This window comes from Beta vulgaris, chromosome 8 (assembly GCF_026745355.1).
Source record: "Beta vulgaris subsp. vulgaris cultivar EL10 chromosome 8, EL10.2, whole genome shotgun sequence".
NCBI classification, from domain to species: Eukaryota; Viridiplantae; Streptophyta; class Magnoliopsida; order Caryophyllales; family Amaranthaceae; genus Beta; species Beta vulgaris.
In genome coordinates this window covers 19,594,654-19,610,046 of record NC_079209.1, presented here as the reverse complement: position 1 = coordinate 19,610,046, position 15,393 = coordinate 19,594,654, and the positions used below count along the sequence as shown (strand labels likewise).

General features: G+C 33.7%; 1 protein-coding gene across 3 annotated transcripts in view; it reads left to right on the top strand.

Annotated features, from left to right (window-relative positions):
* The first annotated feature begins 1,521 nt into the window (after nucleotides 1-1,521).
* Nucleotides 1,522-15,393, top strand: part of LOC104901303 (glutamate receptor 2.7) — a 32,821-nt gene continuing 18,949 nt past the window's right edge. The window contains exons 1-2 of one of the 3 annotated variants that reach the window (XM_010688858.4): nucleotides 1,522-1,893; nucleotides 8,347-8,753. In XM_010688858.4, the coding sequence (XP_010687160.1) occupies nucleotides 1,629-1,893; nucleotides 8,347-8,753 (672 nt within the window). In that variant the 5' untranslated portion in view covers nucleotides 1,522-1,628. Of the gene's footprint in view, nucleotides 1,901-8,346; nucleotides 8,754-15,393 lie in introns of all 3 variants that reach the window. The other 2 variants (XM_010688857.4, XM_048634335.1) reach the window with 2 other exon arrangements.

The window sequence follows — 15,393 nt, the reverse complement described above, 5'->3', positions numbered from 1 at the left end:
TATGTGAAGTATTTTAGGTTCTCAAATGCTTACCATATTATTCATTGAACGTTGGAATATATTAAAGTACATTATATGAGTTTTAGGAAACCCCCTAATAAAGCCCATAAATCAGTCCAGAGTTCAATCCAGTTCAGTCCAAACTTGTCGGACTGGACTGGACTGAAAATTTTTCGGATTGGATTCGGACTCAAATTTTCGAGTCCAAATATTTTTGGACTGGATTTGGACTCATCCCTTTGGAGTCCAATAATTCCAGTCCAGTCCAAAAATATTTATATATATAATATATATATTTAATACATATATAATGTATATATTAAAAAAATTGATACTATTTTTAAAATTTTAGAGTTTTCTACCTTCTCTCTCTAAATATTTCAACTGGCGCCAGACAATTTTACTTGGCGCCAGACTATTGCACTTAGCTCCATTTGTTAAATAAGTAAATTATACTAGCAGTACTGCATTAGTAGGCTAGTAGCCGACTAATTCTGTCTCACTTCACTCCTCAGTCCTTACTACTCACTTCCTCTTACTCTTCATTTTCTTTCTACCTCGCTGTCTCGACTCTCGCATTTTCTATTTCTCCCTCAGATTAATTCGCAGTCTCTCTCCTTCATCTCAACTTAGATCAAGGTAAGTATCTAATTCAACTTTTTATTCATAGTATTTTACTTTAATTTAAGCTTTCAATCTAATTTTTGGATATTGATAACTGAATCATATGTAAAACGCTCAAGCATCTCAAAAACATTGTGAATCATTGAATCTAAATCGGGAAAAAGATATAATAATCGAACTGGACTGGACTGGACTGGATTTGGACTCAAGAAAAAATTATCGGACTGGATTGGATTGGACTCAAAAAATATTTGGATCGTACTTGGACTCAATTTCTCGAGTCCAAAAAACTTTGGACTGGATTTGGATTTGGCAAAGTCCAATCCAGTCCAATCCACTTATACCCCTAGTCTTAGCACTCTATCAGAATCAAATAGAAAAAAAAGAAGTAAAGTGGTTAGAAAGAAAACAAAAATAGTAAATGAAGGAAATGAAAATTCCTTTGTATACCATGGGACTATGGGAGTCAAACCCGCGTTGTCAACTTGTCATCAAGCCACTGAACAAAACATCAAAACATTGACGGAACACAGCGTGGGGAAATATATATGGGTTTTATTAATTTCGATTTCTCGCCGATTTTTTTTTCCTACAGATTTTTGTGGGTTCGGTTGAACCCACGGAACCCACGCTGAATCTGCCTTTGATCACGTACATAACTTTTTATTATAAAGGAAAGGGATGATATGATATACTGTAACCCTATGAAAAATTATTAAATACCTTTTATATTTAAATAATAGAGCACAAAACTTTAAATTCACACACGGATGACATACATATATGACTAGCTATATATGATTCTAGAACGTTACGTAAGTCAGTTGATTATATCGTTAATCTTGTGGCCTGTACTTTCCCTACAATCCATTCTTTAATTTATTACGTTGAACTTGAACTAAAAGTCAAAACATACTAGACATATTGCACCTTATAATACGCTATTTTCAGTCCATTTATCTATAAGTAATAAAGGAAAAGCAAGCAAAATCGAGGGCTAAAAAATGGCTTCAAGTGAAGCGAGTTTCTGGGCTGTCATAGGTTTCCTTATTCTCTTACAAGGACATAATGTGGCAGCTCAAGATGAAGACAACAAGTTGCCGTTAAACATTGGTGTTTTCGTCGATCTGAGTACTCGAATTGGGAGTGAGCAGAAAATTGGAATAGAGATCGCAGCTGAGGATTTCAACAAAACTTCTGATAAGATTATGGTTAAGCTTCATTTTCAAAGCTCAAGCAGTAGCAAACCCCTTCAAGAAGCGTATTCTGGTAAGTGGTAAGGCTTTATTCATTGAAATATTGGATGATCTAGATAAATCTCCCCGATGTAAAACAAAAAAAAGATAAAGATAATCTCATAAACTTGGCTTTAATTTCCTCCATAAGCTTGGGACCCCGAAAATTATGTTAATTGTTTTCTAGCCGGCCAACTCTTGTTTTTCAGTGCAAGTAGTCGATCGAGTTTGTTTTTGGTAAAGGTGGAAAGAAATATACTAGGTAACAATATGGTGGATTAACCTACCATATAAAGTTCCCATAAAAAAAAAACTATTATATAAGCAAAAAAATAACTAATATATTTCAATTTAAAAAAATAACGGAAAATACAAGGACTAATATCTTAATATATAAAAGAATTACATTTGTATTGGAATGGATTAATACTGTCCCATAGCTTAATAATAAAATGTTCACACTTTTTCTCTCTATGATACACATATAGGGGCACGATTACATGAGAATATCAGCTTATATGATAAATGAGAATGAATGTCAACAACGATTGGATTAGAGTTACAACACTTGTCCAATAGAGTAACCCACGAAAAAACTTTGAGTTCAAAAAAAATAAATTTTTTCGACAATTATTTTTTCTAATTTTTTTTGGAGTTACATCACTTGTTTATTAGAGTTATATAGAGCGTAAAATCCATTATCATTTCTCATGTAAGTATGCAATCTCATATGAACTCACTTATATATATATATATATATATATATATATATATATATATATATGGTATCTAATGAGAATCTTCTTATGGTGAGAACCATGAGAACCACTTAAAATAAGAAAAAGGTTCATAAAATGAGTAAAAAAAATTTAAAAACAGTAGAAAATATTAAACAAGCAAAAACGTAAAATGAGCAAAAATGTAAAATGAGAAAAACGTAAAATGAGCATAAAAAAGCTAAATGAAGAAAAAGGTAAAATGAGTAAAATGTAAAATGAGCAAAAACATTGCGAAATGACTATAAAATGTTAAATAAGCAAAAACATAAAATAAGCAAAGCATAAAATGAGCGAAAACGTTGTCAAATGAGTAAAATCTTGGTTAAATGATGAAAAATGAAAGGTTCTCACCATAAGGGTGATTCTCATATGAACTTAGACCAATATGTAATACTAATCTATGGCCCTTCACTAACCTATATCCCTTCATATATATATATATATATATATATATATATATATATATATATATATATATACTAGATTTTTTTTGCACGCGATGCGTGCTTGAACTTTTTTCGAAACAGATACTCAATTTTCTTCGGCATAAGAGTTAAAATTTGAACATTACACATACGAAGTATAATTGTTTTTAGTTGCAAATTTTGATTGGTTTAGTTTCTGTCACTTAAGTCTCTCACCATTTTTTTTTTTTTACTTTTCAAAGTTAAATTCTACGAACAAAAAAGAAATTTTATTGAATTTATTTATGATTTCTAATATTATAATTTTTTAGTTGATTTTTGAATTAAGTATAGTACTTCATAAATTGTAAAGAAAATGGATACTTTGATTTCAAGTCAATTTTTTCATAGGTTGTAGTTTGTAAGTGAATTTTTAAGTTTTTGTAAAGTTTCCTCATTTCAGTGTTTTGCATAACATAAATTATGCAATTTTATGGTTAGTTACTTGTGAGTGATTTTATAATATATTTTTGATATTTTGTTTGAACCCCTTTGATTTATACGTGAATTTGTAATTTAGAATGGGAAGGGGGTAACATAGTCTTTTCATTCGGAGACACCATAGCTCCTCCCTTCCCTTATATAATAGAGATATGTTGTACCTTAATTCTTGAACGATATTTTACCTAAACCTTTTTACCTTGAAATTAATCGCTATTATATAATAGAAAAAGATAGGTCCAAATATATATAAAAGTTTCATTATATATAGGAAACACTATAAAAAAGTAAATAATTTTTTTACTTGTCTGACTTCTAAATTTTGATTTCACTACAAATACACCTCTATTTTTTATCATAACCCACCATTAATTATGAATGGTTCTTAAGAATAGTGATTTGTAAGTAAATTTAGTAAATGTTTTTTTGAATGTATAGAGGTTATTAGTTTTAGTTTGTATGTTAATTTTAAGTTTTAATAAATTTTCCTGATTATTTGAGTGATTTGCGTGATTTTTATAACGTGATTTTCTCAATTGTATGAGTGATTTGTAAAGTTTATTCTTTTAAGTGATTTGTGAGTGAGTGTTGTGAATTAATTTTCGGTAGTTTTCTTTGAGTGCCGATTTTGATTTTGACATTCCTTTTGTAATTTAGAAAGGAAAGGGGGCAAAATAGGCATTTCTAAAGACGACATCATTGCTCCCCCCTTCCCTTATATAATACTAGCATTTTTTGCACGCGAAACGTGCTTGGATTCTTTTCAAAACAGAAACTTGATTTTTTTCGACGTATGTAAAAGTCAAAATTTGAATATTAGACATACAAAGTATAATTGTTTTTATTTACAAAATTCAATTGGTTTAGTCTCTGTCACTTAAGTCTCACCCAGTATTTTTTTTTTTTTACTTTTAGGTCAAAATTCTATGAACAAAATAGAAATTTTATTGAATTTATCTCTGATTTCTAATATTATATTTTTTTAGTTGATTTTTGAATTAAGTACACTACTTCATATATAATGAAGAAAGTGGACATTTGGATTTCAAGTCAAATTATGTATTGACGTTGTAGTGTATTGGTTGTAGTTTGTAAGTTAATCTTGTTTTTTTGTAAAGTTTCATATTTGAGTGATTTGTATAATGTATAAATTATCAATTCTATGATTTTAGTTGACTTGTGAGTGATTGTTATAATTTTATTTCCAGTATTTTTATTTGAATCTCCCTTTGGTTTGTAAGTGGATTTGTAATTTAGAAAGGAAAAGGGATAAAATAGTATCTTCATTCGGGGATACCATAGCTCCCCCTTTCCTTATATAATAGAGATATGTTGTTCTTTAATTCTTGAATGATATTTTACATAAACCTCCTTTTTACCTTGATAATTAATCGCTTATAATATAATGAAAGAGATAGGTCCAAATATATGTAAGAGTTTCATTATATATAGGAAACACTATGAAAAAGTAAATAATTTTTTTTCCTCGTCTAACTTCTAAATTAAAATTCACTACAAATACACCTCAGTTTTTTTTCCTTGTCTAACTTCTAAATTTTGTTTGCACACATTGATATTTAAAAATTTTCATCATTTCAAATTTGGTCCTTTTCTAAATTTTAACACTTTTAGCTTCAATTATATTGCTTTTTTCATACACAATTTGATATTGGAATTTTTTTTTAGAAAAAGAAAAATCGTTACTTTTTGCAAATTAATTTAGTTTTTTTTTTCTGAAAATGGATTTTTGCAAAAAATTGTTTGCAAAAAGTTTGATATTGTTTTGTTTTTCAAAATTTATTTCTGAACATGGGTTTTTGCAAAAGTTTGGGCAAAAATTTAAATATTGGCATTTTTTTTAGAAAAAACTAAATTTGTTTTATAGGGAAATGAATTAAATTTAAGTCTGATTGTATAAAAGCCCTTTTGAACTCATTGTTGTCATCTCCATTTTTTTAAGTACATAACAGTCAACTAATTTCTATTGTTTATTTCAACTAATGTGAAATAATTTGGAAGTTCGCAAATTATGCCGATGGATGAATGTGTGATATCACCGTCAAAATCTTACGTTTTTCTCAAATTTGTGTTTATAGGTAACTTTTGTGAGTAATTGTGAATGGTTCTTGAGAACAGTGATTTGTAAGTAAATTTTTGTAGTAAATGTTTTTTTATGTATTGATGTTCTAGATTATTAGTTTTACTTTGATGTTAATTTTAAGTTTTAATAAAGTTTTTTGTTATTTGAATGATTTGCAACATGATTTTCTTAATTGTATGAGTGATTTGTAAAGTTTCTTCTTTTAAGTGATTTGTGAGTGAGTGTTGTAAATTAATTTTCGGTATTTTTTTGAGTCTCGATTTTAATTTTGAGATTCCTTTTGTAATTTAGAAAGGGAAGGGGGGCAAAATAGTCAGTTCAAAAGAGGACACCATAGCTCCCCCCTTCCCATATATATATATATATATATATATATATATATATATATATGTATATATTATATATATATAGTATATATATATATATATATATATATATATATATATATATGTATGTATGTATGTATGTATATATATGTATGTATATATATATATATATATATATATATATATATATATATATAATACATACATACATACATAAATATATTATATATATACATACATACTAATACATAATATATTATATATATATACATACATACATACATATATATATATATATATATATACATACATACATATATATATACATATATATATATATAGATACATATATATATATATATGTATGTAGTATATATATATATATATATGTATGTATGTATGTATATATATATATATATATATATATATATATATATGTTTTCTTTTCTTTTCTTTTCTTTCTTATCTTATAAGTTAGTTTATTGTGTGTGTCTAACATCTTATCTTATCTTATCTTATCTTTCTGAAATAAGTTAAAATAAGTTAAATTGAACAAAGCCTAGTGTGATTAATTGTTAATTTCCTCTTTGTATATCCATGTTTTTTTCTTCTTATAATTAAGGAATCAACGCAATTGATGAATTGAAATGAATTAGAAAAGGAAAAGAAATACAATGCACGCACTAGTTTTGGCTATAAAAAAAGGACCTATATGTCGTCTCTGTTTATACATTAATATTCATTTGTCGTTGTTGATGATATTAATACCAATATGGCAACCATGTTAAGTTAAATATTCTTGTGTACTAACGTAAATGAAACACTTACTATATTGGGTTGTTCCAAAATAAATGAAACATTACATTATTTGACATTTATTTTACTCTATCTCTCTCTTCATGATTTGGATCCCTCTTTTTAATTTCTCTTGTCTCTCTTATTCCCTTCGTTCCTTACTTAAATATGGTTAGATTTTTCAAATTGGTGCACTTCTGAATGATGATTAATTACTCCTTTTTTTTTCCTAATATATATCTTTCGGATTTATCTATACTTTCGGGGACAAACGTTCCTTAATTTGGTTTTGTGAGATCGAAAGAATGGTAAAAGTTGCTTCAGTCTTATATTCTATAAGTCCTATTGAATACTTCTTCCGTTTCCTAAAAATCTTCCTTCTTTCCGTTTAAGTGCGTTTCCAAAAGATCTTACCTCTTTTACTTTATTCCTTATTTGGAATGTTTTTTCCCTTTTTACCCTCTCATGTCCCTATCATATGGTCCACATTTACATTATTAATTCAATTTACTCCCTTTCTCACTAATATGCACTAGGAATCGATGAATGTTCAAAAGATAGTTACAAAAGCTCTCCAAGATCTCTATTAAGCTTTTCTTCCCTTGATTAGAATAATAATGAATAATCGTCGAATAAACACATTAGGTTAATTATAACTCAACTCGGAAAAAATGCATTTTCGTATCAAATTAACTACCGTCAGATTGGGCGGCCAATTTTGCCAAGCATAATTTACACTTGGGCGATCGGGCAAGGATCGCCTGGTCTTAATTCGCTAATCACGCACGCCCGATCGGGCACTCCTGCTATTTACCCCTGCTGCATCCTTCGACCCCGCTCGGTCGAGCGACACTGCCCGACTCGATCGAGCAGGTCTGGGAACAGCCATTTTGATGAGCTTCTTTCACGTAACCTCATCTCCACACCATACACTCATTGAGCCTGATATTGACTCTATGCCCAACATATTCATCTGTACACCCTAATATCTAAACTTTTAAAATATGTTCCCGAAACAAAAAGAGAAGGAAAACATTAAGGGAGTGTTTGGTTCATATCATTTTGGTATGAGGTATGGGTTTAGAATGAGCAAAACCCATACCTAGTGTTTGTTTAATAATTTGATAGATTTAAAACCCATACCTCAAACCCATAAGGGATGGGGTTTAGAAACCCAAGAGGGGAGGTGGGTTTGGCTCATACCAATACCTCTAGGTATTAAATAGAAGAAAAAAAATTTCATTCCCAAATAAAACCAAACACATGGTATTAGGTATCAAGTTCCAAACCTATACCACCTTGATTTCATTCCTGATTCCAAACCCATACCACTATGTGAACCAAACGCCCCCTAAGGGTGTTGATAAACTCTTCACAAACATTTGTCAAAATAAAATTTCATTGCATATAAATATAATGAAATTTGAACGTAAAAGGAATTAATAATAGGTAAAATAGTCTACTAGCTTATAATGTTAGTCATTCTAGTTTTCTTATTTCCATAAAAGATAAATAATCTTAACTAATATTTATGGAGTTCTTTCTTTTAACACTTTCCATGTTCTATAACTCAAAATACAGCAATTCAGTTGATCAAAGAAAAGAAAATGCACGCAATAATCACAGGAAGAGATCACTCCGAAGAAGCAGCACTGCTGGGAGATATTGGGAATCAATACAAAGTGCCAGTTTTTTCAATTTCAGCAAGTTTGCCATTACATGTGAAAACCCCATCTTTCTTCGTGCAGATGACCAACGATTATGCATCGCAAATGAAGTGTATCACGTCATTGGTTCAGAATTTTGGATGGAAGAATGTGATTGCAGTTTATGAAGATGATGGATATGGTAGTACTACTTCTTCAATGTTGGATACTCTGTCTCTAAGTTTACAAGACATTGGATCACGGATTGAAGATCGCTTAGCCTTTCCTCCGGTAGCGTTTATGCCCCATCCCAAGGAAATGATAAGAGACGAGCTAATTAAGGTAATTGCATGGTTGAATTTGCAAAGTTACCTAGCTAGTTTCCGCAACTCACACATTATTACATTTTTTAATCATTTTTTAATTTTGTATTTGCAAAAATGTTACTTCACCATCCTTTTCTATAATAGTTTGACCTAGATATGTTGGGTGTTAGTGGTGTAAGATGGTAAATTGAAAGACGTACTAACCATCACTAGTACAGAAAAGGCAATTTGCGTCGAATGTGAGGCGCCTATTTGCGTCGCACATAGATCCGACGCCAAAGGCCTCGACGCAGATGACCCAGACATGATCTGCGTCGTATGTTGAGCGACGCAGATGGTTGAGCTATTTGCGTCGCACCCTGTATACGGTGTGACGCAGATGGCTCTCCACAACCCCAAATAAAAAGGTAATTTGCGTCGCACATAGCACTATGTTCCACGCAAATCAAGCATCTGCGTCGCACCTTAAGCAATGTGCGACGCAAATCAGGCCAAAAAGTAGGCAAATCAGGCCAAAAAGTAGGCACCAGCGCCAATGCTAGCAGTTCTAATTTCTGTATTCTGCGTCGCACGTGGCTGTAAGTGCGACGCAAATTACAGAAATTTTGCAATAATATTTTGCATTCAATATTTTGCATTCAATATTTTGCACTAACTTAAAATCGCAATAATTCCTTTTTTTTCTCTCAAACTCATAGTATTCCATATTCCCAATTTAAAATCGCAATAATTTTACATTGATATGTAAATATTATATACAAACACATCTTTTGCATTAATATGTAAATATTCGATACAAATATATGTAAAAAATATATACAAAACAAATTACATTGTAAATATGTAAAAGAATTTGTAAACTAAATGTAAGCAAATTACATTACAAATGTAAAAATAAAACCGAAACGAGGATGAGCCGCTGCCGGTTTCCGACGAAGAAGACTTCGAGAAGAACAAATTACACAGATCTGCAAATAAAAATAATAAATTCAGAGAATTTAAAAAAATCCTAGACTAGGATAAATGCCAATAAAAGTAAAAAATCAGATATAAAAAATAAAAAAAACAAAGTCGCAGATCTGAAAACCAAAAACGAATAAATTAGATCTAAAAAATTAATGCTAAAAATTAGATCTAAATTTCAGATGCATGAACTAGAAAATTAATTTCCTCTCAAAAAAAAAAAACTAGAAAATTAACGCCAAAAACGAATAAAGGCCAAAAATTAGATCTAAAAAATTAACGCTAAAAATTAGATCTGAAAACCTCAGATGCACGAAGAAGTCGCAGGAGATTATACTCGAAGATCTTCAATTTTCGTTGCATTATACCAAATTTTCGCAGGAGATCTAACTCGAAAATGAAAAATCAGATTGTTCGTTGCGATTGTACAAAATTTTCGTCGGGGATCTTCAATTTTGTGCAACTGTAGATCTGAAAACGAAGTTGTTTGTTGCGATTATACCTATTGTTCGCTGGAGATCTTCAATCCTAAGAGAGAGAGACGGGTTTGAGGGTGAGAGAGAGAGAGGGTTTGAGTGTTTGAGAGAGACAGACGTGTTTGAGGGTGAGAGAGTGAGGGAGACCGGTGAGAGAGAGACGGGTGAGAAAGGGGGTTTGAGTGTTTGAGAGAGACAGACGTGTTTGACGGTTTGAGAGAGAGACGGGTGAGAGAGAGACGGGTGAGAGATAGTGTTTTTAGGGTTTGAGAAATTTAAAAGGAGAGGGAGAGGCGCTAAAAGTGAGTTGGGTCTTTTGGGCTAATGTGCGTCGCACATACATAATGTCCGACGCAAATTGGCTTTGTGCGTCGCACCCAGCTCCTAGTGCGACGCACATTGTCCTCAATTTATGCGTCGTACTAAAGCAGAATGCGACGCACAAATACACTATGCGTCGCACATACTGGAGCGTGCGACGCATATTGCTCGTATCCTGATATGGTTGTTGATGTTTTGCGTCGAACGCTCTTTGGCGTGCGACGCAAATAGGTTTTTTGCGTCACTTCCGTGTCTGTGCGACGCAAATCAGGAGACACAAATGGCCTTTTTTGTACTAGTGCATGAAAGAAATCTGGTTATGCAGTGTTGACCATTTGCGACGAGCTATGGGTGTTAAGTTTGGTGACTTAAAACTCGTCAAATTCAGTTGTTGCAGGCCTACGCCTGATCGAGCGTCCATCGCAAATTACGATCGAGCGAACACCGTCTGATCAGGCCCGAGACATCAGCAGGTTTGAAGAAATTGACCGCCCAATCGGGTGGATGGCCCTTGACCCGATCGTGTGAATGGTTCTTGCCTCGATCTGGCGGATGGCGCCCGACCTGATCGGGTGGCTGGGATTTTACCGTTTTTGACAACTTTCGAATTTGTTTATATTTTAGGGTTTTTTGCGGGGTTCCTTATGTTGTAAAAGGGCTCCTTGGTGCTCATAATTTTTGACACAACTTAGGAAACACTTTTAGCCTACATAATCTAGGACGCCTTGTTTATTCTCTCTGGGTTTTCTCCATTATAGTGAAGAATCTCAAATTACCCACCTTTGGACGTAGGTCTACTTTGACTGAACCACGTAAATCCTTGTGTTCTTTGTTTGTTCTTCTTTATTGTTTTCTCATCCTTATTATTTCATAGATTTTGTTTCGTATTAATCAAACTAAATCACCCTGTTTCCTAACAAACCGGTATCAAGATCTTGGTTGTTAATGATCTTAGGTGTTTATAGAAACGAGTTTTGATTAGATTATGTTAATGAAATTCGATATTGAGAAATTTGATAAGCGACTAAAGTTTGGCCTATGGCAATTAAAGACGAAAGCCATCTTGGTTCAAAGCGGCTGTCACAAGGCTCTTGCAAGTGCATCCAAAAAGCCTTTGGGTATGATTGATGATTAGTGGGAGGAGATCGATTTGAAGGCTCTTTCGGCAATTCAATTATGTCTCTCTAATGATGTTTAGAGAGATGTTGCCAAGGAGATGATTTCTGCGGGTTTGTGGTTGAAGTTGGAGTCACTTTATATGACAAAGAGTGTGACCAACCGTCTACTACTCAATTGTAGACTTCATGATCTCAGTCTTGAAGAAGGTAATCCGCTTGAGTCTCATTTAGATGAATTCTTCTCTATTATTATGGATTTGCAAAACATCAATGTTGAGATCGATGATGAGGATATGGCTATTAGGTTGTTGTGTTCTTTACCGCCTTCGTATAAGCACTTTCGAGATACCTTATTGTATGGTAAAGATAATTTGAGTTTGCAAGATGTTAAGGATGCCTTAACTCATAAAGATTTAATTGACAATAAGTTGGTTAATAAATCTAACAATCCTGCTCAAACAAATGCTTTGGTTACTCATGGTGGAAAGAATTATGGCAAGAATAAAGTTTGTAACAATTGTCATGTCAAGGGTCGTATTAAATCTTAGTGAAGGAAACTAAAGAAGAAAAATGGGGAAAGGTCCAATGAGGACCAATCTGCAAATATCGCCAACACTGATCTTGATGATTATCTTGCACTTTAGGGCTACAATATTTGGGTTGTGGTTTCTACGATCTCTTCATGTTTTCTGCCCTTTTGAGATCTCTTGGTGAAATGAGAAACCGTGTGGATTTTTGCTATGGAGTCTATGATAGATTGATTTTCAGTTTATAATAAATTAGCAATGTTGGTTATGCATTAGATTTTGTTCTAGTTATGCTATTTCTTTCTTTCAAAAAAAAAAGTTATGCTATTTCTTGTCTCAAAATTTGGTACTTTTGTGTTTTGATTAAGTACAACTGCAATTTCGAAATTATTATTGTCATTCAATTTCCTAGAACTGCTTGAGTTTGTTGTTGAGATGAAGAAGTGTTTTAAAGAGTGTTTGGTCAATTTGAATAAGCATGGTTGGCGTTGGTGACTTTATACTCTCGATCTAGGCCATGTGATGATTTTGTATATGAAGTTTTGTGTTCGAAGACACATCACTAACAATTATAGATGATGTCCGTTTTCTACATAGCCTATAATGAGTAGGATTATGAAATTTCGTTTAAGGTGGAGGTTCTATGGTTTTTGGGTGAGCATCACTTCTTAGTTCAAGGTGGAGTTATCTTATTTTGTTCGGTTTCAAGTCAGGGTGGAGATTTGTTATGTTTGGTGCCTCGAAACTCGTCAAATTCAGTTGTTGCAGGCCCGCCTAACTAGGTGGGGTTGGTATGCCCCCATCGGGCCTCCTTCGCGAATTATGATCGGGCGAACACCGTGGGATTGGGCCCAAGAGATCATAAGGTCTTATGAAATCGACCACCCGACCTGATTGGGCGGCTGGGCTTTTACGCATTTTTGACAATTTTCGAATTTGTTTATCTTTTAGGGTTTTGTGCGGGATTCCTTATGTTATAAAAGGCCTCCTTGTTGCTCATTATTTTTGACCGAACTTATGAAACACTTTTAGCCTACAGAATCTAGGACGCCTTGTATTATTCTCTCTGGTTTTTCTCCATTATAGTGAAGAATCTCGAATTACCCACCTTTGGACGTAGGTCTACTTTGACTGAACCACGTAAATCTTTGTGTTCTTAGTTTGTTCTTCTGTATTGTTTTCTCATCCTTATTATTTCATTGATGTAGTTCATGATTAATCAAACTACAACACCCTCTTTCCTAACAATGGGCAAGGCCAAGCATTAAGAATCAATGACAAGCAACAACAATGAGCAGCCTGAAGACGAGAAACACTAGGTTAGGTGGCCAGATGAGATTTGTAAAGCCCAATCAGGTTGCTAGGTCCGGGTAGGTAGTGACTTAACTTTGATGGTCTTCATCATCTAGAAGTTGTAGTTTTCAAAAGTAGTCTTCAGGCCAAGTAGGCTTTACTAAGGCCCATGGGGGTGAACTACCTCGAGCGGGTGTGTTGTCGCTCGGGTGACCTTTGCCTACGTCCTGTAAAGGTCCCCAGGCAAGAGATGTGGTAGACCAGGCGCGTGATTCATTTTCTGATGCGGAATTTCCTTATCTTACTCGGTTTTCTTTTAACCCCGAGCACAAATATGTTTTTGATGTCATTTTTGTTCATTATACATCGGTTAAAGAGAGAAAAGTTTTTTGGAGAGGTCATTGAGATTTGTTATCATCATCCTGGACACATATGATTTGTAGTGTACGGTTCGTTGGTATAAATTTCCTCTATGTTTTAACGTTTCTATTTAAAATTACACTGTTTTTGTTATTGCATTTGCTATCGTTTTTTTATTGTTTGGGATTATTTATATTGGTAGTCAATAAAAATTATAAGTGGTATCAAGAGCTTGTTTGGATCGTAGGTCTGGTGCAATTAATAGTGGAGGATGCAACAAGATTGAGAAGTTTAATTTTATAGGAAAAATTTTACATTTTGGAAGATGCAAATGGTGTAAGTTCTATTCACTATCAATCTAGGAATAATAGAAAATAATACTAGAACAATAAATAATAAAGTAGGAAAGAACACACAAGAACTTTTACGTGGAAACCCAAGAACTGGGAGAAAAACCACGAATATGCACTAGGAATCGATGAATATTCAAGAAAGATTACAGAAGCGCTCAAGAACTCTCTCTATAACTTTTTCTCTCTCGAATATGTGAATAGTGATGAATCATACAATAAAAGGCGTATTAGGACACCTATTTATACCCCCCTCGAGAAAACGCGTTTTCGGAACGAAAACGACCTAAAACACACCCCGCCCGATCGGGCACTTAAATCCTTCGTCTGTGTTGTCTCGGGCCCGCGTCGTCATTCCCTAACCTGGCCCGATCGGGCGTGTAAGCTTGAAGCCATCGGGTGAGGCTTCATCTCAGCTGCTGCCAGTTCTACTGCGAACCCGATCGGGCTCCCTTGCCCGACCCAATCGGGTGAGACCCCATGGAGCCATATTTCGACGATTTCTTCTACGCAACTTCATCTCCACACTTGATACACCTCCACTGAGCTCCATATGACGCCATATACCCAACAATCTCCCACTTGGAGATAGGTGTAAGTGAAGAAATACTTCATAATTCATCATCCTAACTCCCACTGCAAAAGCAATGTCTAGTCATGTCCAAACCATGGGGTACCTCAAGCATCCCATTACAACATATCTCCTCTACACCAAGGAAAAAAACATTGAAGTTTGCACCAACTGTAATACAAAAGGCATCAAAGTCTACACCGACTTTAATTCTTAATGACTAACATCCAAATCATTAGACCATCACTCCATGAACCTACACACCCTCCTACCCCGGAGGTCGGATCACCTTAGAGACAAGCACAACCAAATGAAGATCTCTTCCTCTACAACTAAGGAAGATAACCACTTCCTCTCCAACCAAAGAAGCACATTTAAGTCTCATCAAACTAAAAAAAAACAAAATACCACCCAAGCCAAAGAAGCTTCTCATTGTTCTCAAAAACAAACTCACATTGCTCCCACTCGAACAATACACCCTTTGTTCCACTTAGTATTTCCGGCACAGCATGTTAGTGTGTCGTCCTTCACCTTGTGCACTTACCTGTCAATTTGCCACTGGGATACCGCTTCACCATGGTTCTCATCCCTTGGCCCACTATCGATAGTTTATCGACCAAACGACACTTTACATGAAGTTCTCATCCCAATCCCGGACCCCTTTATTGTGCTCCCCA